This window comes from Podarcis tiliguerta (genome assembly GCF_965153285.1).
Source record: "Podarcis tiliguerta genome assembly, chromosome: 1".
NCBI classification, from domain to species: domain Eukaryota; kingdom Metazoa; phylum Chordata; class Lepidosauria; order Squamata; family Lacertidae; genus Podarcis; species Podarcis tiliguerta.
Window position 1 is genome coordinate 58,694,144 of NC_139534.1, and position 27,215 is coordinate 58,721,358.

General features: G+C 37.8%; 2 protein-coding genes across 10 annotated transcripts in view; both read left to right on the forward strand.

Annotated features, from left to right (window-relative positions):
- The window catches only part of CPT1A (carnitine palmitoyltransferase 1A), a 45,042-nt gene extending 39,915 nt beyond the window's left edge, over positions 1-5,127 (forward strand). For all 6 annotated transcript variants that reach the window (XM_083426569.1, XM_083426566.1, XM_083426570.1 and 3 more), the window contains exons 18-19: positions 800-892; positions 2,846-5,127. In XM_083426569.1, the coding sequence (XP_083282695.1) occupies positions 800-892; positions 2,846-2,932 (180 nt within the window). In that variant the 3' untranslated portion in view covers positions 2,933-5,127. The remainder of the gene's footprint in view (positions 1-799; positions 893-2,845) is intronic.
- Positions 5,128-6,278: 1,151 nt separating this feature from the next.
- TESMIN (testis expressed metallothionein like protein) lies at positions 6,279-24,275 on the forward strand. Of its 4 annotated transcripts, none has more exons than XM_083426623.1 (13): positions 6,291-7,078; positions 8,684-9,234; positions 9,758-9,863; positions 11,221-11,279; positions 11,936-12,097; positions 14,170-14,290; positions 16,050-16,126; positions 17,299-17,372; positions 18,538-18,609; positions 19,426-19,528; positions 20,347-20,484; positions 21,698-21,873; positions 23,226-24,275. In XM_083426623.1, the coding sequence occupies exons 1-13, from the start codon at positions 6,940-6,942 to the stop codon at positions 23,416-23,418; spliced, it is 1,971 nt and encodes a 656-aa protein (XP_083282749.1). In that variant the 5' UTR covers positions 6,291-6,939; the 3' UTR covers positions 23,419-24,275. The 4 variants fall into 4 exon arrangements, with proteins under 4 accessions (XP_083282752.1, XP_083282749.1, XP_083282750.1 ...); XM_083426624.1 differs by having other exon boundaries at positions 6,293-6,979; XM_083426625.1 differs by lacking the exon at positions 6,291-7,078 and adding an exon at positions 7,813-7,835.
- Positions 24,276-27,215: the final 2,940 nt, after the last annotated feature.

Consider the following 27,215-nt stretch of genomic DNA (forward strand, 5'->3'; position numbering starts at 1 on the left):
GGGGCACTCCCCCCTCCCCTCTTTTCTGGCACAGTCAAAGAAAAGATCAGACGTGTTTAGCATCTCTTCTGAACCCAAACAAACTGCAATTACAGTGGTGCCCCGCAAGACAAATGCCTCGCAAGACGGAAAACCCGCTAGACGAAAGGGTTTTCCGTTTCGGAGGTGCTTCGCAGGATGAATTTCTCTATGGGCTTGCTTCGCAAGACGAAAATGTCTTGCGATTCCTGGGGGGGGGGGTTTCGCTTCCCACCCCCTTTTTCTAAGGCACTAAGCTGCTAATAGCCTTTTAGCAGCTAATCCGCTAATCCCTTAAGCCTTTAATAGCCGCTAATAGCCCTAATCCGCTAATGGGCTTGCTTCGCAAGACGAAAAAACCGCTAGACGAAGAGACTCACGGAACGGATTCTTTTCGTCTTGCGAGGCACCACTGTATTCTTTCCTGTGCATTACCAAATCAAGCTAAGTTCAAACCTTTATGAAATTGGCTTATTTTAATAAACCGTGGTTCGTATTAACCACTATTTATGGTGCACATAACATGCTAAACTGTGGTTAATTGGACACAAAAGGGAAAGCTTCAGATCTGTTTGTGGCTGTGCCACAAGGGAGGAGGGGAGAGCATGCAAGTCTAAGGCTCATCTAGGCTCATTCCTGTAACAATAAGTCATAGTTGATCATTACATCTGAACAAAGTCTATTCTACTATGGGCCATTTCTTAAGAGGATTTTAAAAGATAAACCATTAGAGGCTTTTACATGAATGTATATTAACACACGCCAAATGCTTCTTCCACAGGTTGCTGATGATGGTTATGGTGTCTCATATATAATTGTGGGTGATAATCTTATCAATTTCCATGTATCCAGCAAATTTTCTTGCCCTGAAACAGTAAGTGTCTGAAGTCCAGAGCGTTCTGTACACTCGTTTAATAGGCCTAGTGTTCTGTTAGAGAAACTCGTGTTTGGGATATTTTAAAATATTTGTCTGGCAGAAGATTGAGTCTAAAAGTTAAATAAAAAATTACCCAACAGATTTTTCAAAATATAAGCTACATGTTTTCTAGACTATATCTGTTATGGATACTATGGTTTTCTGTTCCCAATAAATATGCAAATATTTTGCTTGTATTGAGCAGTCATCATTCATAGTCCAAGCAGTATTGTACAATATGCTGTCCTTTGTGATGTTATATTATTTTGTTGTATTTCCCCCGAAGCTTCAGAACTGGTCTGTCTTAGGAGACAGAATGTCTCAGGTTAGAAGATCCTGGAGTATGTCACAGGCTCACATACCATGACAGTTGTTCCATCTCTCCAAACTATTGTCCAGATTGATCCAATCAGTGCTATTACAAATATTTTTCCTTTGTTCATATAACCTCACATTATCCAAAATGTCCTTGACCTGTCTCCTTATTTGCACAGTTCCTTGCTCAACCACGTTGTTAGTTTGTCCCAGCTATCCTGGTGCAGAATGGATGCTGCTACTAACTGTAATCAGTTACATTTACTAGAACTTCTGCATAGATTATAATGCTTCATATATTTAGTTACATTTAGAGAAGCCTTTTCTCTGACAGTTGAATTGATGTTATCTCTTTAAACCTGATGCTGTTTTTTAAAATATGCTGTGTTCTTTATGTTGCCTTGTATACAGTATCACAGGAAATTTGGATTCACTGCTGTTGGTTAAGGCACATTAATTTTCATTAGGCCTTCTTGACTTTATGGAGTTTGTGGGGACTAGAGGTCCTTTAACTTTCTACACAAATGCAGTTCCCATCCTTCCACAAATCAAACTATGCAACCTAGTCACAGTATGTTGCAAACAAAGAAAAGAATCAGATACAAGAAACATTTTAATCTTCTTTGTTCTTGACCACTTAACAATGAGACTTCTGTCTAAGGAGCAACAAAAATTCTTCTAAGCTACTGTGGTGTTTTAGAGATACTGAATGCAAATGGGGTGTGTTAACTGGTACACCTCCTTGTGGATCAAGCTCTGAGCAGACTGATATTGTAAAACAAATACAGCAAAGAAGTAATAGCAAACAGTTAATATCTCCCCCTCCTTCTCCTCCCCAAATATGTATCAAGAAAAGTAAATCGTTCACTTGAAAACCTGCACATATAAACCCCTCCTGTGTTTGTATGGTGTGAATTACTTGATATATTTACCTGTAGACTTTGTATTGTTATCGGCAGGTTCTCATTTATAAGAAAAGAATGATTCCTATTATGTATTGCATTATATCTCCATAGTTCAATATTACTGTTAAGGTGAAACCAGTTTCTTGCAATTTTTTTCACCAGTAGGAAATTACATATTTATCTATGAAATTGTTTTTTAAAACTCATAGATGGTGGGATCCAGTGGATGCCACTTTGCTGAAAGGATCCATCAGCAGAACAGGGAGGGAGGCATTTTTTGGCAATTCCCCAACTCCCTCCATGTCTGTTCTGGAGGGTTGGGGAGGCACCTGGAGCAGATTTTTGGAATAAACAGAAGGCTGCTGGGGGCATAGCTGCCAACTTTCCCCCTTTTTTAAGGGAATTTCACTTATTCCGAATAGGATTCCTCACAAGAAAAGGGAAAAGTTGACAGCTATGGCTGGGGGGAGAGGGCAGGAATCACTAAAAATTGCCTCCCTCCCCATTCTACTGATAGAAACCATCCATAATCAGAGCACCGCACGTTAGATTCTAACCGGAATATAAATATGAATTATCATATTACTCTCTCTGGTTTGTATCTATGTTATGTATGTACACACTATGAACTATATAATAATGAGAGTTCCATGTAACTAAATATGGATTTCTTACTCTGTTTATTGTTTAGAATTCCCATCGTTTCGGAAAGAACATCAAACAAGCATTGTGTGACATCCGTAACTTGTTCAGTCTTGGCAAAAATTCAACCAAGTGATTCCCTAACAGCAAGTCAACTAAACATCCTGGCAGTGAGAACTCTTCTGATCAGTGGCTGAAAACAAGGCAGCTATGCAGCAATCCATTCAGAGTTATATAAATAAGTATTATTGGGAGAAGTTCCAACATCCATTACTACAGTTGATCAGAAGAGTTTTCTTCTCCCCAAGATATGACTTTTGGTATTCTCTGTGTTATTGGAAGAGCTGCAAACTGGCCACAAGTTAAGATGTCTAGGCCTGTCCTAATTTGGTGTACATTTGATCATTTCTTACTTTAAAATCTCTCTACCTGTATTCTACAAATGAAGGGATGAAAATAGTGCATTCCAATCTCTTGTCAACAAAAAACCTGACTTGAAAAGTACCTGTAGCAAAGCATCAATTAATGTATCTGCTGGGGGGGGGGGTTAATCAGTAAGTGACAACTTCGGGCATTCATTTTAAATAAAGGCATTTCATTAAGCTGAACATAAAATAATATTCTGGCAAACCTAATGTAATGTGCTAAGTGAAAAAAATGTTTTGTTGCTTGGAACTAAGCTTATATTGCCATAGGTCACTGATGAAATATTTGCTCTACCAGCAACTGCGACAATTGAACACACTTAAAAATATACATGCCCTAGTATTTTTCTGCGTTCTCACTTACGTTGTGAATGGGCCTGCTTTACATGTATTCCAGTACATCAAAAACAGAGGTTCTAAATGCAGGACATTATTACACTGTGGGGTGTTTTGTATTAACTTGTAAATTGTCTGCTAGATATGGAAAGTAGAGCTGCTGAACTTGGAAATAGAGTTGCTAATTCACAATAACTTATCTAGGTATATTTGGGTAAAAGTCAGCACATTTCTGTATGGTATTGCATTTGAATGGTCCAACATGAAATTTCCTTTGGTTTTAACCTAATGAAAGCCCTTTCCTTTGAGACAGGAGTAATTTCTATGCTAGTTTTTTTAAAAAAAGTTTCAATAGAACTTTTTTGTTTCAAATGGGAGATCAGTATCAGTGAAAGCTGCCACATTTCATAACATTTCCCTATATTTCAGGAAAGTTAGCCATCAGATGCAAAATTTGTGGGACAATTCACAGTGCAAGCTAGTCTCAGCCTAGGTGGCACATTGTCATTTGCCTTAAGCAACTCCTGCCTTATGTGCAATCATGAAAAATTATAATGGAGAAACCTTCAATATACTTAGGTCATGGTTAAAATATGTGGTCCCAAACTCAATGTCTTAAAAATAGAAGGCATGGCAAATCATGAATAACATTACCAGAGAATTTGTAATGAGAATTACAAAGACAATAGTATGGGGGCTCATGGCTGGCACAAAGTACACTAAGAAGCCTAAAAATATTAACATTACAAAAATATAACAGCAAAGTCCTCTTGGCAATCTTTAAATAAAACTAAGAGTTTAGTGCAGCAATTACATCTGCTTATATGAATTAGGCTATAAAAATGATCATGCAACATGTTCAGAGATTTTAATATTCAATCCTAATGTTCCAGAACTTTTAACATTTAAAACAAATTGAGGGTGTGAGGAGGTCTCTTCTGTCCTGAGATGAAGAATATGAATAATATTCTTCGTTGCTCAACATCTCGGCTTGGGTATAAAATGAAGGTCAGATGGCAATGCTCTGTAAATAAATATTAGAGTACAGAGCCCCCCCACAGGAATGGGTGGAACATGTTACGTTTGATTAACTACAGTAAATAAACAAAATTTGGGGTGGGTGGTAATGAATCCTAAAATGCAGCATGGTGTCTAATCAATGTACAGCAGCAAGTTAAGAGTCAGTGTTTCGGAGCTTTGTTCATATGCTTTATATTGTCCACTGACTAATATATTAATTTTAAGGTAAATAATCTTTTTTATTAAGAGCTTACTTAGGTTTGACTCAGGTTTTAGATATTTCCAATGTAATCATAGTTAATGCATTATCAATGCAATTTTTGCATTCTTTAAGGGAATGTAATTGGCGGAGGACAACCTTTTTTTTATTGCAAGTGTTTGGAGGGTTAAGCTGTCGTGCATTTTTTATTTGACACCAAACAATTTCTAAAAAGACTTGGTTTGTATCCTCTCAGAATGTCAACTGCATGTAAATAATGTTCCATTGGTTGTAAATCTTTAAACGCACAGTAAGCATAGGTTATCCTTAATAAAGAAATTAATATTCTGATGTATGTGATTTTATTTCATAGATGTGGGAACACATTCATTTCTATCGTAGTCTTATAAATTCCAAAGAACATTCATTTCAAAAGAATTGTCAAGGATTATATATGCTAGAAAAAAGAGTCTACTTAGATGTATTGATCTTATACTGATTTTTAAAAAGGGTTTTGATAATGAAAAATGCAACAATATGCATGGATAGTAATGAGTAATTAATTATCTTTATATTTATGTATAACCAGAAGTTTTAAGACACTGAACCTATTTCCATTTCTAATTGGAATGTGAAAACTGGCATTGGTTAGTATGCACATTTTTATTTAATATTTGTTCTCTCATGCTTTCTATTCCATACTAATTGCATTCAGAAGTGGTACATTCCAGACTTTAAAAAGCACAGTGAAAAACACTTCACACCCTCAGTTCTTTTCCCAATGCATGGATTTGGGTGTATGCTATTTAATCACAAAACTTGGAATAATTGGAACTGAACTCATTTTCTGTGGAAGTGATTTCTTGCAGCATGATGCTTGTCAATTTGTAAAGAATGCTCATTTTTAATTGTGCATATTCTAATCGTGTATATGTGGGCCCCGTCTCACATAATCGCATGACACTGCACACACACACAATGGAAGTGCCCATCAACTTTGCCCCCAAATATTTTACTGGGGCTGGCAAAGCCTCCTCTGCCCCAAGGAGTTGGCTCCTATGGGAGGATTATTAAACTGCACTGTTCTGACAAGGTTTTTTCCTGCCCTAATTACTTGATGCTGCTGCTGTGCCACAAGAAGCGGGGGTGAGGGAAGAAGTCAGAGAATATGACGTGGTGTCTAGTTGTGTATAAATTCCCTCTTATCTAACAGAAAATCCACTCTTTAAAAAAAAAAAAAGACAGATCTAGTTGTAAACTTTGCTTAGCTCTTTTTTACCCTGTGCCACCTTTGCTCGTTAACATTACATATGTTAAAAATGAAGCAGCCTTATACTCAGGGCTGGATTTAGGTTTGATGAGGCCCTAAACTACTGAAGGTAATGGGGCCCTTTATATAGCACGCAGAGCCCATTACTTATAGGAGCCTACACAACAGAAAACGAAACACTGTTGCTGTATGTTTTGTTTCATTTGTTTTTTATCTTATATTTTGGAAATGTACACCTTTTTTCCCTTTAAATTTTTAGGGGGGCCCCAAGAGAGTGGGGCCCTAAGCTCTAGCTTGTTTAGCTTATACCTAAATCCGGCACTGATACTATCTGCGTATCTTCGGCGAGGAATGTTCCTTATTCTGGAACTTCCCTCATGCCATTCTGTGCCTTATATTTTCACTGATCCTCAGGCGTTTTTAAGCGAATGTCCCCTTATTAAAAGAGAGAGAAAACCAGCAAAGCCCCTAGATTCTCAGCCGCTGCCTCAAGAAAAACAGGCGCCGGCTGGGAAAGGGAAGCGGCGTTTTAACAATTGCACATAAGTTGCTTCGTTTTGCTGATTAAAGGCGGCTGTGTGACTCTTGCCCTAATATCGAAAGGGGCGACATTGGGAAAGAAGAGGCGGGGAGGCTGAGTTCTTTTCCCTTCAGCGCCCAGCGTGAATCCACTCCGCTCAGAGATGCGAGCGGGCCGCGTGGCTTTTGCAGGCGCGAGGAGAAGCGCTGAGGGAAAACCGCCCGGAGGGAGATCCGCCCCCCTTGGCGGGGCTGCTTAGCGGGAAGCGGCTTTTCCCGCGCGCTGGCCCTCGCGGGCGCTCCTGCGCTTAAAACTCCCCGGCCAACGGCTCCTTGGCACCCCTTCGGCGAGCGCTGCTCATAATGCAGTGCTGATGATGGAGGGGAAAAGGCGGGAATCTGCGGAGGGGGAAGGTGAGGTGGCGGGGTGGCTGGCCCGCTTCAGCCACCACGGTTTAAAAGAATGTCCGCCGCCCGCTCGAGAGGGCTGCGTGAGGGCTGCTTCTTCACCTTGTATGTTGCTGCCATCAAGTTCGTCCCAAGTCTGGGACACTGGTGTTTACAATAAGCAGACATGCCAAGGATGAACAACAAGTCTTTGTGAAATAGTTGGTACACACACGGGGGTGTCAGACCTGCAAAGTTTGAAGCACCCCTTATTCCACCATCTCTACATGGAAGCCACCCTTGGCCAGTGTTCTCAGATGTGTCAGGGCTAATAATAATAATAATAATAATAATTTGCCACCCATCTGACTGGGTTACCCCAGCCACTCTGGGCAGGCAGGCTTTTCACCCACTCCTGGTGAAAAGGAGACACCATGAAGATTCAAACATCATGCTGGGCCAATAAAGTGTGTGTGTGTGCATCAGTACAGGTGAACCTGTGGTCCTCCATAACCCATCAGCCCCAGACAGCAAAGTTTAAGAGCCAGGGATGAGGTGAATTCTAATCTAACAAGACCTGGAAGGCTCCAGGTTAGCCACCTCTGATATGCACCATACACAATATAGAGGTGCATCCAAAGCAGTAACACAGATCTATATTGCACTGTTGCTTGAGGCGAAGTAGAGGTGTGTGATTGCTTCAGATACAAGTAAATATACCCTTAATCTGTAATGTGTGAGGTAACCACCACAAAACATACTTTAAAAAATCTCCTTTGTTTCAGGTAGGCAAATGGGAGATCATAGGACAGGGTTATCCAGATGCAAACATACTATTTTGAAGTGGCACAGTTGTAAAAGCTTGATCTGAAATTTTTAGAAGGTCCGTATAATAGTTTACAATAACAAAAAACAAAAAAACACATTTATGTCCCTCAGCTGTACTTTTTGTTATCTCTTTATAATGTATATTAGCATCTTGCATCTAGTCTGCCAACAATACCTATTTGGCTTGCACAATAGGGTCTGTTTCTGATTTGGAACTGTATCTCAAAACTTTATATGTTTGAGTACTGAATGTGGAAATATTAAAAGGTACATTTATTATGAGTATAGTAATAGTAATGGGAAATAATTTCCCAAACTACATATGGTGATGTTTAAAAGACAAGTTCATACTAGTGTAAGAATACGTACTTTCTCATAATACATAGAAGTTTCTGTCACAAACAATGGGAAAGTTTCAGGTATAGCTAAGGCAAATAGATAATTCATGTTCAAGTAACGGTGGTCTAATAAAAAACCATTTAAGCACTTCAAATGTATAGAAAAAGTTGCAACTCTATATTGATTGCTGTTGATAGGGTTTATATGTTTGAAGATCAGACATGCACAGCAGTACTACTGAAGAAAATATAATTAAGATCAGTTAAAGCAAATTGGCATTTGAATTTAACCAATACGCCCCTAGAAGGTGGTTAAAAGTGAAAACACAAGTGGATGATTCTCCATTATGCCATTGAAAGTTTACATTTAAATTGGGAATTCTCCTCCATGTTAGTTACTATCTGTAAAACCAAGGGTGAGTTTGTAGTGTGGATTTGCAGAGTGCAAGAGTGAGATCTTGTGTATACACCATCCTATATGTAAGTGATCAGTGAGCATATGCTTAGAATTGGAGTCTTATGCTGGATATGATTTGTTGCTTATTTTTGTTTGTTTATTTTGAAGCTGAAACAGCTACCAAGATGAAAATTGGCCCAGGACAAATAGATGTCTCTACAGAGATCAAATACTACCAATCTGAAAGTTTAACTGTACCTATGGAAAGTCATATAACTTTTAGTAGAATTTCAAGAATAGATAATGGACTTGTGAAGACCTTTAATTCCGAAATTCTTAGTCCAAAGAATGATTTAATTAATAAACCAGTTGAAGAAGAATTCTATTCCGGTCAAGGCACCTGTTTAAGTTCTATGGCTGAAGCTGCACTGAATCGTGGGAAACATACTCTGAATAGAGAAAATGAACATGCGATGTTTGAAGTTAAAATGCAGCCATGTACACAAGAGTTTTGTGATGAAGTCCTTGGAAAATATCAGAAATTACCAGAAGCGACTCTTTCAGAAGTGACAACATGTACATATTTACCACAATTGCAACTGTGCTCACAGAATATCCATTTTCCATCTTCCTTAATGACAGAACATAGAGGTTCCATGCTATCTCTTGGCACCGATACTGCTGATGGAACAGTCAATACAAATGTAGAAATGATACCAGTAAGACTGCTTTTTTAAAATACCTGAATCATAATATATGTGCTTTGAATTAATCATTGCATTTTAGTTGCTTTAGATAAAAATTCAGCATCATTTAATGAAAATGTAGGGCAGCTTAGAAGTATTGCATTATGATACATGGGGAATATATCATGAATGCATTTTAGTCCTAATTAGGTACATTTCTAGCTCTTCATGTCCTGAGAATGGGAACAATACTGCTGTCCCACTAACAGTGATCCCACCCCAAGGAGTAAGGTCCAGCCTAAGAAGGAGAACAAACTGGACAAGACAATATTTTGGGATTTAAAATTGGCCACATACTCTGCATAGGCATTGGGCGTGTATCCCTCTCAGCCTCCTGATGGAAGGCTGAGGCATGACAGGATCGATCATGGGATATAGATAAGATTTGTTATAGTACTATTACAGTGTATATAATTTAACATTTTAAAATATTTATTATTATTACAGCACAAATAGTTTTGTATATTAAGTTTGAACAGTATGTTTGCTTTCCTAGGTACTGAAAACAATAACTTCAACTGCAGATGCAAAGAACTGTGACCAAATCAAAGGAATGATTAATAGTTCTACAATGTCACAAGCCATACCAGAGTGTTCTGGTGGTGAGTGTTTTTGAAATATCCTTTCATGTTTGCATCTTTTATTTTGTTTTTTGTCCCAGATAATATTGCAAATTATTTGTGCAGGTGGGTTTCCACTTAATATGTTTTCTGGATTGCTTATTATTATTAAAGATAAATCATTTTTACCTTTAGCTCTTTTACTAATTTAAAGGAATCAGAAATGGAGGTCTTTTGTTTACCAATTATTACATTAAAGGAAACTGTGTAACTTTTTGCCCTATATTTGCTGTTTACTGATTACAGTTGGAAACTTCACATTTGGCATCCAAGTTGTTTCAGTTGCAACTTGTTTTTTAAAGCTTCCAGGAATGGAAGGCACTTGCAGTGAATGTAGTTCTGTTTCAGAAATGGAAATGTTCTTTGTTCTTTTAACAGCTATGTGATGGATAGAGATCCATGTTAAACCTATTCTACTATGGAAATACAATTCTGGGGAAACTTGCACCTGTTGGCATTCAGTATGTCCCCTTATTTGCATGGAGTCCCTGATTTATCTTTGCCCCCCCCCCTCCACCTGCAAAACAGGACACAATTTGCACAGGATACAAACCATATTCAAATATTATATGTGTGTGCCCTCATGAAAATCCTATTGGCATCCTGGCCATCATTTACTGAAAAGTTAACAGCCATTCACTTTAAGCCTTAATTTTTGAGTACATTACAAAATGTAATGGGGTGCCTTCATTTTTTCCTTAAGATGTTTTTTGTTGTTGTTTCATTTTCAAATACTTCATATTTTCATTTGAATTTATATTCATTTGAAACTTACATTTCAAATGTATTTTAAAATAATTTAGATTGTTTTGCCATATAAAAATTTACTATAAAGAAATTACCCCAGTGAAACTCCTTTGAATGGATTTGAAATACAGTCGTACCTTGAATCCCAAATGCCTTGCTAGTCAAACGTTTTGGCTCCCAAATGCCGGAAACCTGGAAGTGAGTGTTCCAGTTTGCAAACGTTTTTTGGAATACAAATGTCCAATGTGGCTTCTGTAGCTTACGATCGGCTGCAGGAGCTTCTTGCAGCCAATCTGAAGCCGTGCATTGGTTTCCAAATGTTTTGGAAGTCGAACAGACTTCTGAAACACATTCCATTTGACTTCTGAGGTACCACTGTAAGGGGAAATGTGTTTGAATTGTACCTAGGAAGGTTGCCGTTTCTACTTGCTCTTCTTATTCTACACTCAATTGCTTATACTCAACTTCAAATGTTGTTGGTTTTATGAGTTATATTGTAACAGTCGTGGGATATAAACAATAATATTCTGATTAGATTGAATATTTAACATTGTCAACATAATTTTCTCTTCAACTCCATTTTGTGTTGTAGAATCATGCAACGGTATCACTGTTTCATCTCAGGATACTGCTGCTGTTTGCGATGAGATTGTAAGTATATACTATGTTTTACTACTTGTTAGGATAATGTGAGTTGGATCCACAGTGAGTTGCATAGGCAGATGTCCCCCAAATTTTTGTCTGTCCCCCCCTCCCCCGCAACCTCTGCTTTGATGGTTTTGAATGGGTCAGCATAGCCAGACCCGACTTCTCTAGAAATGGATGAAGCCATTGTATGAATGAAAGTTGGGCAAAGACACTCCTGGGTACAGTTACCTCCTGAACATCCAGTTATTATGGGAAACAGGATGCCAGAGGAAAAAGTACCATGGATGCATTTAGGACACAGACACAGAATTACTATCTGTATTGAATCCTTAGCATCCAATAAAATTGATTACTTGATACACCTTCTGTAATTTATTCATACTATTATTTAAATGACTCAAAGCAATGTGGAATGTAATTACCGGTATTTATTTCAGGTTATTTCCCCCCATCCTTTCTTAGTCCTTTTGATGTAAGTTGGGCTTTTAAAGATAGTGGTAATAATGGCAATTTTAATTGACTATTCTATGTATCAATTTGATCATAATGTTTCCGATCAATTTAAGCAACTTCAATTATTTTTTTTTCAACACCAGCTTTTTAACAGTGCAACATACTGTAAGCATATCCTTTAAAATATGAAATTGATTATATTTCAGACTGAGGTCAGAGAAGCAGTTGTTAGCATTACAGCTAATAATTCAGATGAAGCAGTTTTTCAAAATTCAAATGGTGAAGAAATCAGCCATAACCTAGCAGCTTCACAAAATGCAATGGAGGAACCTACCTGTTCACAGAGAAATTATGCCAGTCCTCAAGTGGTAACTGCTGTGTTTTTACGATATAATAACTTGCACAGGAAAACTTTGCCAATAGTTTTTTGTTGTCTATGTTTTTATTAGAATGAAACTGCAAGGCTCTTAGTAGAGTAGCTTCCTCTTAGTGGTGCCATGTAGACAGTAAGAAAACAATGACCATTTTATAGTTCTGTTTATAGTCTTGACTATATGTGTATGATTAGATGTTTCTTCAGAGCAACCTGGACGTGGGTGGCAATGTGGGTTAAACCACAGAGCCTAGGGCTTGCTGATCAGGTCAGCGGTTCGAATCCCTGTAATGGGATGAGCTCCCATTGCTCATTCCCAGCTCCTGCCAACCTAGCACTTTGAAAGCACGTCAAAGTGCAAGTAGATAGTTACCGCTCCGGCGGGAAGGTAAACGGTGTTTCCGTGCGCTGCTCTGGTTCACCAGAAGCGGTTTAGTCATGCTGGCCACATGACCCAGAAGCTGTACGCCGGCTCCCTCGGCCAATAAAGCGAGATGAGCGCCAGAACACCAGAGTCGGTCACGACTGGACCTAATGATCAGGGGTCCCTTTACCCATATGTGTATGATTAGTTGCTTCTTCAGAGCAGCATTATGGACTGTCATCTACTTTACCTAATCTACCCTTCCCACCCAATATATTTCCTTGGCTTTGTTCCAAGTTCTTTTTCTCATCAACTGTTTCTGCTATATTACATTTTTAATTATTTAATGCACAATCCTAAGCAAGCTTACTCAGAAGCAAGATCCTCTAAATTTAGTAATAGTTCAACTGTCTTAGGCATTGGTTACTTAGGTCCTTTCAAATCTGGCTTCCAGGCAAGGTTTGGAATGGAGAACACTTCCCTGGATGACATGCCAGGGAATACTTCAGTACCATTGGCATTTGTATCCTTCTAAAGCAAATCACTAGGGTAGGACTTAGAGGCACAGTATGTTGTGTTTCTGCTCCATTCTGGGAAAATGGATTCAGAATACACTGCTGGGGGGACTTCTATTCTAGCCCTTGGTTGCTGGCTTCAACTTCTATCTTGTCTGTATGATTTTTAGCATTAGTTTAAAACTACTGGGATAAGCCATCTGATGGTTTAGACTTCAGTGTAATCAGTATGCTAATGGCATTAGTACGCTGATGACACACAGCTCTACCTCTTTTCCTTAACTTAATCCCAGGGAGGTAGTGGCAGTTATGAATGTGAAGGTTATTTTTGGGATTATGAAGGCAAAGAACCTGATGAAGTGCAGGGGTGCCAACTTGAATAAAATATTGGGCAGGTAAGCCCCACCCCGCATAATCCATCACATGACATGATGCATGCACACCATTTGAATGGCAATACCCCTCAACTTTGGGGGACCCACCCCCTTAAATATTTTATGGGGGACGAAGCCCCCTCGGCCCTTTGGGTTGGCTCCTATTATAAAGTGGAAGTCCTGTTGGCTGAGAAATCTGCTCAGCTGGGTGGTGTGCAGCTGGTTCTGGGTGGGGGATGCACTCCGCTGAAGCAGGAGTGGATAACTTTGTTCAGCCCAAGTGTCACATTCCCTAGTGAACAACCATCCAAAGGCCAAAGGCCAGTGGTGGGTGGGGAAATGGATGTTAATCTTATCTTGGTACAAACTAGAGGCTTGCCACACAAAAGACAGAGCTATATCTCCGTCCAGACAAGCAAGAGGCATTGTTACAGTTCAATGACATATTCAAGGTGGGGGTGGGGACAGAAACCTGGAGAATGGAATGAAGCAAGACCTGTGAGGTGTGGTCTGGGGAAGAGCCATGGCCAGAGGTTCCCAAGGGCTATAAAGTGAAGTATAGGGGCCGCATTTGACCCCCAGCCTGAGGTTCTCCAGCCTAGCCCAGCCCTGATGATTATGATATAAATGCATTTGTTGAATGCCCTCCTGCAGGAAGTATGTTTGGATCCTTCACTGTTGATTTTTAAGAAAAATCTTAAGATTTTTTAATTTCATACTTTTATTATGTTGTATATTAAGTTTTGATGCTCATTTTAAGGAGTGTGATATGGGTTTTAATCTGCTGATTTTTTTTGTTGATTATGCAATTCAGATCATCTGCCAGTTGAAGGGTGGTACTCATATACTTTGTATAAACAATACAGACACAAGAGAATTAAAAGCAGTTCATTTGGTCCCCCAGTATCAAGACCAGCCTAAGTATTCTCAGACAGGTATTGAAATTTTGGAAAATATGAACAACATATATAATTAGTGAAAATAACAGAACAAAATGCATTGTGTTAGGGAAATCTGATTAGCAAAAATGTGGATTTGATGAATATTTCATCTAAAAATGCGTATTTACACTAAAATGCTGACAAATTTTCATGAGAATTCAAAAAATTAATTAATTACAAACTGATGTGGAAATGTTGAGAATCAAACTGAATTCATAATCAAACTGAATTCATCTGTAAAACTCAAATATTCATAATCCATAGGGCAATTTTCTGGGGAAAGCACCACGTTTTCTAAGTTATAAAATATAATGCTCTCAACATTGGGAAAATGCAGTATTCCCATAACAGAAACATGCAGTTAGGGAAGATGTCTAGACTGAGCTCAACAGTTTAGGAACAAAATAAGGACTTGGGCTACCATGGAATCTTTAAGTGTAGAAAGGCTCCTAGTAAATTGTGTATGCTTGCAAGGGGGAGTTCTGTCTGCATTTACCCAAACCATCCACATGATGTCACTGTTCAATCAACTATAAAGGAATCTGATAATTGTAATAGATCAATATAGTAATGATAATATTTCAATAAGCATTCTTTTCACAATATTGTTATATAGCAATCACTGTCTCTGAATGATGACAAAGGTAAAATCTGAGAAGGAGTCTTTCTTAGGTTTCTTCTCAAAATCTTAATTGTAAAAAAATTAATAATTGTACATATTTAAATTGCACTCAGACAATTTCTCCTCAAACCACCTGCAATTGCAGTAATGCAGTACATTTTAAAAATTTGGGCCTGAGACCAACAGTGCAATCTTATGCATGTCTACTCAGAAGTAAGACCCATTGAATGGTAGTTCACTGTGCATCCAGACCAAAAATTTTTTTCATACAAGTTGCTATTAATACACAAGGAGGAAGTGCAGTCCATATCATATGACTTACAACCCTTTTCTATCTGTTTAAAGTACAAAGAAGCAAAAGCTTTTCTAAGACTAGACTTGCATTGCTAAATAGAAACATTTCCAGTTATTGTTGCACCCATTTTTCATGATTGGAAGGGGTTTTTTTTTATTTTGACCTTTAAAATTTTGACAATTACTGTTACACCCATACACAAGGACACCTTTAGCTTTTTAGAAGAAGAAGCCAAGCCAAGCCTTTTCATTATTCTCCAAACCACTATTTCAAAATAAACTCACTCTTTGCGGGACCCAATTCTTAGCATAGGGCACATATTTTTTGAGGTGGGGGAAGGGGATTAGATTTGCACAAAATTATATAAATATATAAAACGAAGGTTGATAGTCATGAACATGGAAGTGCATGTGAAAGTGAAATGTGCAAAGATATGTGTTGGGACAGCTAGCTGGAGATGCTTTAGAAACAGCCTCAGAAGCTTGGTCTCCAAACTGCTGCTGTTCCTACTTAGTGAACATAAGCTGCTTTATGCCATCAAACCACTGGTTCATATATCTCAATATATTGCAGCAGCAATCCTGCCTTTCAGGCAGTCTCTCCAATTTGTATTTGGAAATATCAGGAGTTGAACATGTATATTTTGCATGCAGAACATGGCTTTACAACTAAACTAAACTTAATTAACTAAACTTAATTATTTCTAAGTTTTATTTATGCTAAAGAAGTAACTGTTTACATCTCTTAGTTCCTCTGAAATGTAGATCATTTATCCAAATATGTATTTGTTTAAATCTATACATTGCACTAACCTAAATGAAATATTTTCTTATTAGATGCAAGTAATTCTGTAACATCTGTACTGGGACAGTTGTTACCAGTTGGAGGTAAACTGAATGTCTGTGCACAAGAGGTAAGTGTTACTTTTGCCCTCAGATAAGAGTTTTTAATTTGACATTCTCAAACTGCATATCATGCGTCTTTCTCTGTCTACCAAGGGATATGCAGATTGTGCATATGTTTTAGTACCCAACCATTGCCTGCTTTGATGCCTTGTCTCATGTTTCTGCTTTGTTGCTACAGGCAGGCCTTGTTAGAATGGGCCATATTCAACAAACCTGTTGTGCTAGTGGAAGCTGTTGCAAGGATTCCTGATAGCGCAGCAGGAATTCTGCCCCTCTCTTCCCTCTGTGCTCCCCAAATCTCCTCTGGAGGGTTGGGGGGTGTTATGAGGCATGCATCTGAACCCACATGGCCTCAATGTACTGCTCAGGGGATTGCATGGAAGGAGTGCATGTGTCCATTAAAAATGGGTGTATAGCTTTAACCCTTATACCTAATAAATAACTAATCATACCAGGAAGTAGAGAAAGATTGGTCTATTTCACAAAAATGAAGAGACGGAGTTAGAGTTGCCATACATCCGGAATTTCCCAGAGACACCTGGAATACTGTGGTTGAATTGCAAAAAACAACAACTTTTGTGTCCAGATTTTCACTTTTTGAAATGTGGCAACCCTAATATAGATGCTGCTTCAGACAGCACGGTTATACATATACACAAGCATTTAATGCATTCATTAGGCATACACAAACATTAGATCTAAAGAATAAAAGTCTGTTACTAATCCAAAGCCTGCAGGGTATGTGTAACAATGTGCCACATACCCACAATAAAAAGAGAAGACTATATGGGAGAGAGAAAGATACCTGATCTGGAAACAAGCAGATTGCAAAATCAAGGATGGAGATCTGTGTCTCCTGTGATAATTATTAGGAGCAACAAGGCAGCCTTTTTTTTTTTTGTACTGTACTAGTGCTCCAAAATTTAGAGCTGGTCCCAGTCAGCAACATGAAAATAGTGTCAATACTTAAGAGTATAAATTAAATGCAAATATCAATCCTAAAATACAATTTTTCCTAAAGTATATTTCACTTCTCCATGACTTGTTCTAACATTTATGAAGGTGATTTATAAATATTTTATCTTGATGATTTAATCTATTTTTATAATCTTTTTGTTTTTTAAATGTATATAAAAAGTTGACAAATGCAAATGGAATATCTGGTTTGTATTTTGAGCAGCTTGATAATGGATCCATATATACATGCCATTCAGATAAAAATCTTCAAGAGCCAACAAAACTGACCTTAGTTGGGTAAGACAGTAATATATATATATATTTGTTAATATATTTTATAATAAGACATGGTATTTATACAAATCCCTACAATACTGAAAAGCTCTATACCCTAGTCAGGCTAGCTTTGTCTGTTACCTCCAGATTTCAGATCTAATTGGTAACTGTTAAATATTATTTATTTTTGTAAAACTACTCACACTCCACGAATGGTGTTAGTATTTAAAATATTCAAATCTGTTGATTGTGTGGAGTAGGTGTACTTAATTGGTGTTATCAAAAAGATGAGATTTGACCCTAAATTTATAAATAAAATATAACAAGTATATAGTGCTTTGTTTGATAAAGTGAGAATAAATAATCTTGATTTTAATCAAATTAGTCCACAGTTGGGGATGAAGCGAGGCTATCAACATTCTCCTCTTTTGTTTGTTTTGGCCATTGAACCCTTGGCACAACATATTCAGCATAATCCTGAGGAGGTGGTGATGGGAAATGGTCCTTCTGTTGACTTATATCCAGGTCCTACCTAGGTTGATTTCCTGCTCCTTCAGAAGCCTCCCATCCCATCCTACTTTGTTAGGAGGGGCTCCAGCCCACCAGAGCCATTGGGAGCTACAGTGGGGGAGGAAGGATAAGTTCAGTTTATTTTAGAAGAAGAAGAAGAAGAAGAAGGAGAGTTTGGATTTGATATCCCGCCTTTCACTCCCCTTCAGGAGTCTCAAAGTGGCTAACAATCTCCTTTTCCCTTCCTCCCCCACAACAAACACTCTGTGAGGTGAGTGGGGCTGAGAGACTTCAAAGAAGTGTTACTGGCCCAAGGTCACCCAGCAGCTGCATGTGGAGGAGTGGAGACACGAACCCGGTTCCCCAGATTACGTGACTACCACTCTTAACCACTACACCACACTGGCCTGATGCATTATGTTTCCCTCTGTAAAACAGAAGATTGAATGATGCTTTGTTCAAGAGATTCATTACCCTTACAGCAAGTGATGTGGAGGACTTGAGGTAGCAAAACAAGGTTCTGTGAATGGAGTCATAGTTAGGAGTCCCATTTTTCACGCTTTTTCACCAGTAAATGGGTGTAATCTCTAATAATCTTCCCAAGACATTCAATATATAATTTTTAATTATATATCTAATAATGTGCTTCTTTTTTTAAAAAAATTGCAATGCCTAGGTTACCTTGCAGCTCCTGGGATACAAAGTCAAAAAAGCCATGCAACTGCACTAAATCACAGTGTCTCAAATTGTAAGTAAACGAAATATTGAAGTATCTATTCTTAGTGTAAAAAAACTCCAAATGTAATTAATTTATTCCTGCCATATGTATTAGACTGAAGCCATGGCAGTAAACAGGACTTTGATATAGAACAGGATATTAATTTACCACCTCTGAAGCTGCATTTTTCTCTTCTTTTTATGCACAGTGCTTAGCCTGATGCATACAAAGTAATGCCTGGAAGATACACTTCTGGAAGTGAAAAATAAGGCAGCACAAAAAAATAAATACCATGACAAAATAAGTGTATCTCTAGTTGTTCATAGTACTATATAAAGATAATATAGAAAATAGAGGTTCTGAGCCATTATGTTCCTTGCTTTCTTCTAACATTGTAATAGTATTTTTTTTAAAAAAAATGCTTTTATATACAAAATGCAAGTTGAAAATGTATCAGCCTTTTTTATCTGATATTCATTCGTTTTCCTCTGCCACTCTTTAGTAGGTATCTTGAGTAAAGGTTCATGTAAATGTTTACATACGGAATGGGAAGATTACTTAATTACTTGCATTAAATAAGACATAAATAATGCTGCTTTAGAATAAAAAGGAGACAGAAAATATCTAGAAGGGAAACTAAAGAGAATGGGATCAGCAATCTCCCATTGTAAGCACTTGCATGAAATGTTGGTTGCTGGATTGGTTGCAATCTTCAGAACGCCAAAAAATTGGGGATAGAGAAAAACAAAATCATAGAATGCACAGATAACCACATGACTACATGAACCATCCTTGAAAATGATGAACTATAAAATGTATTTCATCTGCTGCCTTTGTTAATCACAGATACTGTGATTGCTTTGCCAATGGTGATTTCTGCAGTAACTGCAACTGCAATAATTGTTATAACAATCCACAACATGAACTAGAGAGGATTAAGGCAATTAAGGTAATGCAAGTATTATTATCTACTTTTTATTATATCTCCTGTGTTAATTACTGTCCTGTTTCCTAACAAGAGACGAAGGAGAAATCTCCTCAGCAAGGGCTAAAAAGCTGGCAGGGGTCAGCAAACCTTTTCAGGAGGGGGCCGGTCCACTGTTCCTCAGACCTTTTGGGGGGCTGGTCTATATTTTGAAAAAAATAATGAATGAATTCCTATGCCCCACAAATAACCCAGAGATGCATTTTAAATAAAAGTACACATTCTACTCATGTAAAAACACACTGATTCCCAGACCGTCCGCAGGCAGGATTTAAAAGGCGATTGAGCCAGATCCGGCCCCTGGGCCTTAGTTTGCCTACCCTTGTCCTAGAGATACATGGAAGGGACCTCTTTACCATAGCCATACTTTTAGATTAGGGTTGGCTGAGCAATGCACAGAGCTGATGAGCCAAAGACTAGAAGATTAATAGAAATGCCCACAAGCCTCTGAGTTCATTTAAGTATCTAATGTGTACATGCTGGGAAAGAGTGTGTGGTTTTGAGATTTGCTTGACATTTTTATTGGAAGGACTGTACCCTAGTAGCTCTAGCGGAATAGCCTCCACAGATGACAACATACAGTGCTGTAAGTACATCTTGTCTCATGTTAACAGGTGGACCATATAAACAAGAACTTCTTTGATTGCTACCACCTGTAAAAAATAATTAATATGCCTTCAGAAAAGCATAGTTTTGAAATAAAGTAAGCTATAAAAAGGTAAAAAAATGAATTTTTTTCAATTTGAATGTCTTCTATATAAATAAAAAAATATTTGTTTTAGGCTTGTCTTGACAGAAATCCGGAAGCTTTCCTGCCAAAGATTGGAAAAGGGAAACTAGGAGATATCAAGCCCAGACATAATAAAGGATGTAATTGTAAGCGGTCAGGGTGCCTAAAAAATTACTGTGAATGCTTTGAGGTTTGTTCAATTAAATTTTCTAATTCTGCTTTATAAAGATGTGTAACAGTGGTGGGATTCATCCAGTAATATTGTAGGCACTTAGAAACTTTATCTGAGGGGAAACTCCCATAGAGTGTGCTCCTCATGGAAAACTGCAGGCTCTAGCAGCAGGTGCAAAGTTTAAAAGCAGCTAGAATATTGGGTGGCCACCTGCAAAAAAAGACAGGACTTTTGTATCTTTACAGCAGGTGAAACTTTTCTTCTACATCTACACAATTATTAAAGGTACAAGAGCCCTGTCTTTTGCATCTGCACTAGAAGAAAGGTAAATGGAAATATGCTGGCAAAATGAAGAGAGCATTTCCTATTCCGCCATGCTGGTATGATATATTTTACAAAGCAGTATGTGAGGGTTGTACAAGAAACCAAAGATGCTTCTTTGATGATTGAAGTGATGAGTACCAGTATATCTTATTTATTTTTTAGTTATTTAACAAAATCTGTATCCCTCTTAACTGTAAATACAACTCGGAATTTTACAAAGTATACAAAATGCGCATTCAATTTGTCAATGAAATCAACTTGAGGAGAACCCAGAAAGGTTCTTATGGCACCTGAAGGTAAATGTGATACACATGAGTATTAAAGGTAGGAGCAGAAAATCCAAGACAGATACTAAGAGCAGATTCATGGATGAGTCCCATACAAGACTTTTATAGGTCAAACCCAGTGCTTCAAATTGTTTCCGGAAACAAGATTGATACTTGAATTGTGCCTATGGAAATAATTAAGCTTTTCTTTTCTTTTTTAATGCTAGCCAGTGTCAGTCAATCTGGGTCCATATTCTAAACTAACTGACATTTCTTAGTATTCTTCAAAGAGAACTCCACATACAACTAGGAGTAGTGAAATATAGTTTATCACACTATAATATTCTTTGTAGCAATTACCAGTGATCTTGAAAGCATACTTCCAAGGAATCATACACAGGTGGAATCTACACACATAAAAACCGTTCTGAAAATGTTTTTTGAAAAATCATTTTAAAAAAACAATAACATTGAATTTTCCATAAGAGTCACCATTGCCATCTAGTGTCAAATTGCATATTGCACTTAAAATGTTTTATTTGCTGCTGTATGGCTGAGTCCTTGTATTGTAGCAGAGCCAGATCTTATATTATTTAATAGTATTGAGTGATTTATGAATTAGAACATTTTGCATCTTCTAGGCTAAAATCATGTGTTCATCTATCTGCAAGTGTGTTGGTTGCAAAAATTATGAAGAAAGCCCAGATCGAAAAACACTAATGAATATACCAAACTATATGGAAATTAAAAGTTATGAAGGAAATGATTCTGTATCATTTTCTAATTTTGAAATATTATCCAAAAGCAGAAAAGACAGGTAAATATTAAGGATTACCTATGTGATGTCCACTTTTTATCTAAGATATGTATCTTAAAATAGCAAACTGTTTTATATGCCATAGCACTGATTTTAAACATATATGTAACGGCCTAGTTGTCTGTCCCTCTCAGCCTTTGCTTTCTCCTTTCTAGATGCTCCATCTTACCTATAATCATTCTGTCAGAGCTTAGTAACTTGTTTCAGCTACACAGGTTACTGCTGAGGTGAAGGTTGTAGCACTGACTCTTTGGTACCAATATATGTTTGGCGTGTTTGTTTTTGAAGCTGAGTAAGCAACATATGCTTTAATTTCAGGCAGTCGAATGTGTGTAGCTGGCAAGTGGGCAGCTTTGCTAAAATTGTGATAGCAGGCTTGTAGACAAACCTTCAAAAACTTCATTGTACAGCAGATTTTTATTTACTAATGACGTGGACCAGCAAGGGAAGCACTGCAGCAGGGCTTTTTAAAAACCTATTGAAATGGACAGAGTAGTTTATTTGGGAATGAAAGTGTCATGCTTGGTATACAGTATAAGGAATATTTTTTTTAACAGCTCATTTACTGTTTATATATGTTGCCTGTCTAAAGGCTGGCCTACACATTTGGCAGCAACCTAGCTCTGCTGCTGGCACCACCAGCACTGGCACCCATTGCTATGCTTCATGAGCTCTTGTGAGATTTTGGTGAGGAAGCACTGGAAATTAGCGGTGCAGGTGGCGGGGTGGGTAGGGCACATGTCCTGGCACCACCTCAGGGGGTTCTATTGGGATGGGAGAGGCCGGTAGCTTTGTGAATCTAGGTTGTTTCCAAAGAGTTGAAAAGTAGCCTGAGTAGGGCATGATTCGCAGTGAAGAAATGGGAGGTGAGGATGAGTGCTTAATCTTTCACCTGCCTTTTGCTTCTGCCCTGCACCGCAACCCTCTGGTTGCTTTTCCTTCCAGGATTCCAACCAGAGAAAAGTGGCTGGAACGAGGAAGTTGTATGGGGAAAATGAAGCGCTGTTAAATAGACAATAATTCAACAGATTAAGCCTTTTGTAATGAGGAAATAAAATTTTGGGGGAAACTTCACCTTCTAACATTGAAACATTATTAGTTGTAGGTAGCCCTTTATTTATTTCAGTCCCTCCACACACTTGCAAAAGAAAAAATAAGAATGCATATGGGACAAAGCATATGCAAATTTGTGCCCTTTCCTGGATTTGAAGGCCAAATGCAAAAAAGTGTACCTGGCACAGAAAATCCTGTTTGAAAACCCTGAAAAGTTCAGCCATGAGTAAATTGGTGACTTATCTTTTTCATTAATTTACTTATTTTAAAAGTATATATTGGTTTTTTTGTTCCTATAGGCAGTCTAGTACGTGTATATCATGGGAAGTAGTTGAGGCAACATGTGCCTGTCTTCTTGCTCAAGCTGAAGAGGCAGAAAAAGAAGCTTACTCTATTTGCCTAGCAGAACAAATGATCTTAGAAGAATTTGGAAGATGCTTATCACAGATTCTGCACTCTGAATTTAAATCCAAAGGGCTGAAAGTTGAATAATCTGCTCTGGATACAAATGCACAATGAACTGCAGTAATGCTTGAAATAGCCTTTGGTGTTGATAATATTGATAAAAAACAACTTACCATTCTTATTCTCATATCATTGCTATTTTTTATTCCCATATAATGCTAGTAGTGGCCAGGATGGAGCTGCATTGCTTACCTGGCTTCCCAAGCCAAAGGTCATTGTAAGTAACCAAGACGGGGAGTAGGGTGGCAGTAGGGAGGTCAACATGGTGCAGGTTAATATTCCAGATTAACAGTATAATTAAAAGCATGTAAACTAAATTATTTTGGTTTATAAATTAAAATTTCTCATCTTTCTGCTACTATAGGCTCAAATAGATTGTGGAACACACATTATAATAATCAAATAGATTGTGGAACACACATTATATAATTTCTAAATTACTCTGAATTAAATTTGATTAGATGCAAGCTCAATACGTGAAAATAATTCCTAGTTAAAATATTTTTGTTTGAGTCAAGGACACTCACTCAAAACTTCCCTCCAAGTTTAATCATTTCACAGATTTAAATGAAAATTAGCCTGATTAATGGTGCCATAAAAATGGGAGTGCCTCAGATGTAATTTGGTTTCTATTTATCTTAGTGTTGAATTGTTTTAAAAGATTGCTTTTCATTTACTGTACTTTACTAGTTTTGTAACGAGGAAAACTGATAGAAATTTTAGCTAATGCAACCCTTTATTAAGAATTTTTTCTTGTGCTAAAAGAGGAACATGCAGTAGATGTGAAAGTAAAACATTGAATTCATGACATGTGAGTCACAATACAAATGATTTGCACCTCTGCATAGCAAAACTTGCATTAAAGTTGGTGTTTAGTAAATATATATCCTTTAAAAAGTTTTTAACATTTTTGTTTTCAAGGCACAATTCAGAAGCTACTTAATACTGGTACAGCCGCATAAAGGACAGGCCTACTGTACTATGCACCACTGGTAATAGTTCATTTCAGTTAGTTTACATGCAGTGCAGTCCTTTGCCTGTCTGTTCAGGCAAGTAAGGGTGTGTAATACTGCAGCTTTAACCTTTTAATATTGCTACAGAGCAGAGCAATTTGTTCACAATAGTTATGGAATCTTTAGCTGAACTCTATTTTAATTGCTTATTCATTGCTTTTCATTTTATATGAGCCTTCTGAAAATTTCTCCCAATACCTGCTTGGATTGAATAGTGCATGGCATCACAAAATTTATTTTATAGCCTGTTGAGGTTTAAGGAAACCCAGATAGATGAGGACAGTAATGTCTTATTTTACAAGTGTGGATGAGATAAGATTTCTCACTTTCTAATCATTTACTTAGGCTTCTGTGCTTCTTACTATTTATATTAATAGTACCTTTAAAGATTGTGCTAAATGAATGAACACCGTCACATCCCAGAAACTATCACAGAGGCAAGTAAGTATATAATTTAACTGTGAGTTTGCAGTTAATCAGTGTAATCAGTTCTCCAACTGATTGCAAACAGCACTTACTCAGGTACTGCTGAGGATTGCAATATTGAAGATCAGCATGGAATAAAAATATATGTAGTTTGTGAACAATTTGTCATGCTTGAATACCTAAACTACTCTAGCCTTGTAAACTATTCAAGTAAATAGCATATAGCTATCACTCATACTTGTTACTCCATTATATTTCATCACCATCCATGTGCTCTGTGTTGTCAGCATTATTTACATTTTGCATGATACAGTGTAAAAACAGCCGCAATTAACCCTGTCCAGCGATTAACCCTGCCCAGTACAAAGTACAAACATGTATTCAACCTACTAAATCCTGCCTCAGTGTCTCATGAGTCAATGGAGGTGATGTTGATTTTTTTGTAAGATAAGAAACAAAACGATTTTTCTCGGAAGTCATTATCCTCCCTTTGTTTCTCTTAGTTACCAACTTCCACTTCATAAGTATGTGCTTCAACTTACCTCATTTCCTGATGTCATTATCTTGTCCAGTATTGGCCTGCTAGTACCTGGTGAATGATGGGGAAATGATCCAAACCTGTTCCATTGGAGTCAGCCAGTGTTGAACTTTGCTGTGGTGCGAGCCAAGCAAGCAAGTTCTCACTGGGGGACCAGGGTGCAGATTCCAACCAGACAGATACTGACAGCTTTTCCCCATGAGCCCATCACACAGAGAAGATACTGGGCAAAACCTTGCCCAATATTTTGCTGCAATCTATGGGTCACAGCGCCGCCGGGCAAAGGCACCCCGTGCTTATTGGGCACAGAAAGGGGCATCTGAAAGTGACATTTATAATGCTGTTTGAAATATGTTGGTCCTTGTGACTCTATTGGCCTTACTCTTTTTTTACTGCAGTTTTGCTGTCTGTAAAATGGACATATTTGGTTGCTTAAATTTCATAAAGATGATTGATTGTACAATGCTAGCATATGAGACCTTGATTTTAAGAGACCCCACTGTAATACAAACAAAACACTATTCTTTTAGGGTGATAAAAGACATGTGGATTAGTCCTGAAAAGCCAAACACTACCCTGAGAGCACATATCAAAATAATGCTTTTCATGAATCTTAATTACGGGATAGCAAAAATCTACATTATATTATCCACTTCAGATACAAATGTGACTCACTATTCAATTACTACAATCAGTACTCATTTAGGAGCAACTCTAACACACTGTCTCTTTGTGAACCATTTTTGTCAGAGTAATTACATTAGTAATAGCTGATTACACAGCAGTCTTATGTTCCTATGAAATTAACGTAATTACAGCAGCTACAAACACATCTGTCTATATTACACTCTAATAAGAAAACTAGTCAGAAGGCGTGCTATGTTTACAATGTATTTAAAGCTAAAGATCACTGTGGTAAAATTATATTGTTAAGGGAAAGTTTTGGAGAGCTAGGAAGCCCTTGCATCGGGTGATATATGTATTCCACAGAACAAATGGATTTTAAACAAAAAACTCTTATCTCTCACTGAATGGGGAAAAAAAAAAAGTGTATTAACTTTTTAAAAAATTACAAAATGCTTCCCATGTACTTTTATTACCAATATTTTTGATAATGGTATTCTGCAGTATATAAATTACTAGAATATATAGACTGTCCAGGGGATCCTGTGTGGGTCAAAGACTTGCAGGAAGTCCAGAAGTTGTCTGGTTCCCTGTTAACGTGAATGAAATGTCAATAACACTGTTGAAGTGGGTAGAACGGTCAGGAGATGCCACCGACAGTCAGAAGACAGTGTCAGCAGGAGCTTCTGCAGCACTACCCAGATTTTCTGAGACCCCAAATGCCAGGACACTGAGTGGGGAAGATGATTAGTGGGAGATGGATATTCCAAAATCAGACTGGCATTCATAGGCTTTGTATACACCATATGTTTAAAGTACATCATGTTCCCCAAAGGATCCTGATAATGGTAGTTTATGAAATGTGGTGTGAATTGTAGTTCTGTGAATTGTAGCTCCTTGGGCTATGTTAGAGGTGGAACGGAGCAGCTTTGAAGACCGGTGCTGGGAGGGAGAAGCGGTTTCCGTTGACTAGTAACCACTTCTGCCTTCTTGAGCAAGGTGTGTGGAGTGTGACTTGCTCCAGGAAAGGAACAATTTGGAGCCAAGGTTAAGCTCTTGACTGTTCCTTTGAAGACACACCTTAATCAACACTGCCCCTGATGTCACACATTGCATTAGTTGTAGTGTGGGTGGATAAGGCTTCCCTAAAATGTCCTTGTGTGCCAAAAGGGGATGTCATGTCAGGTTTGACCCATGGGGTGGAGTTTACCCACCCTTGGCTT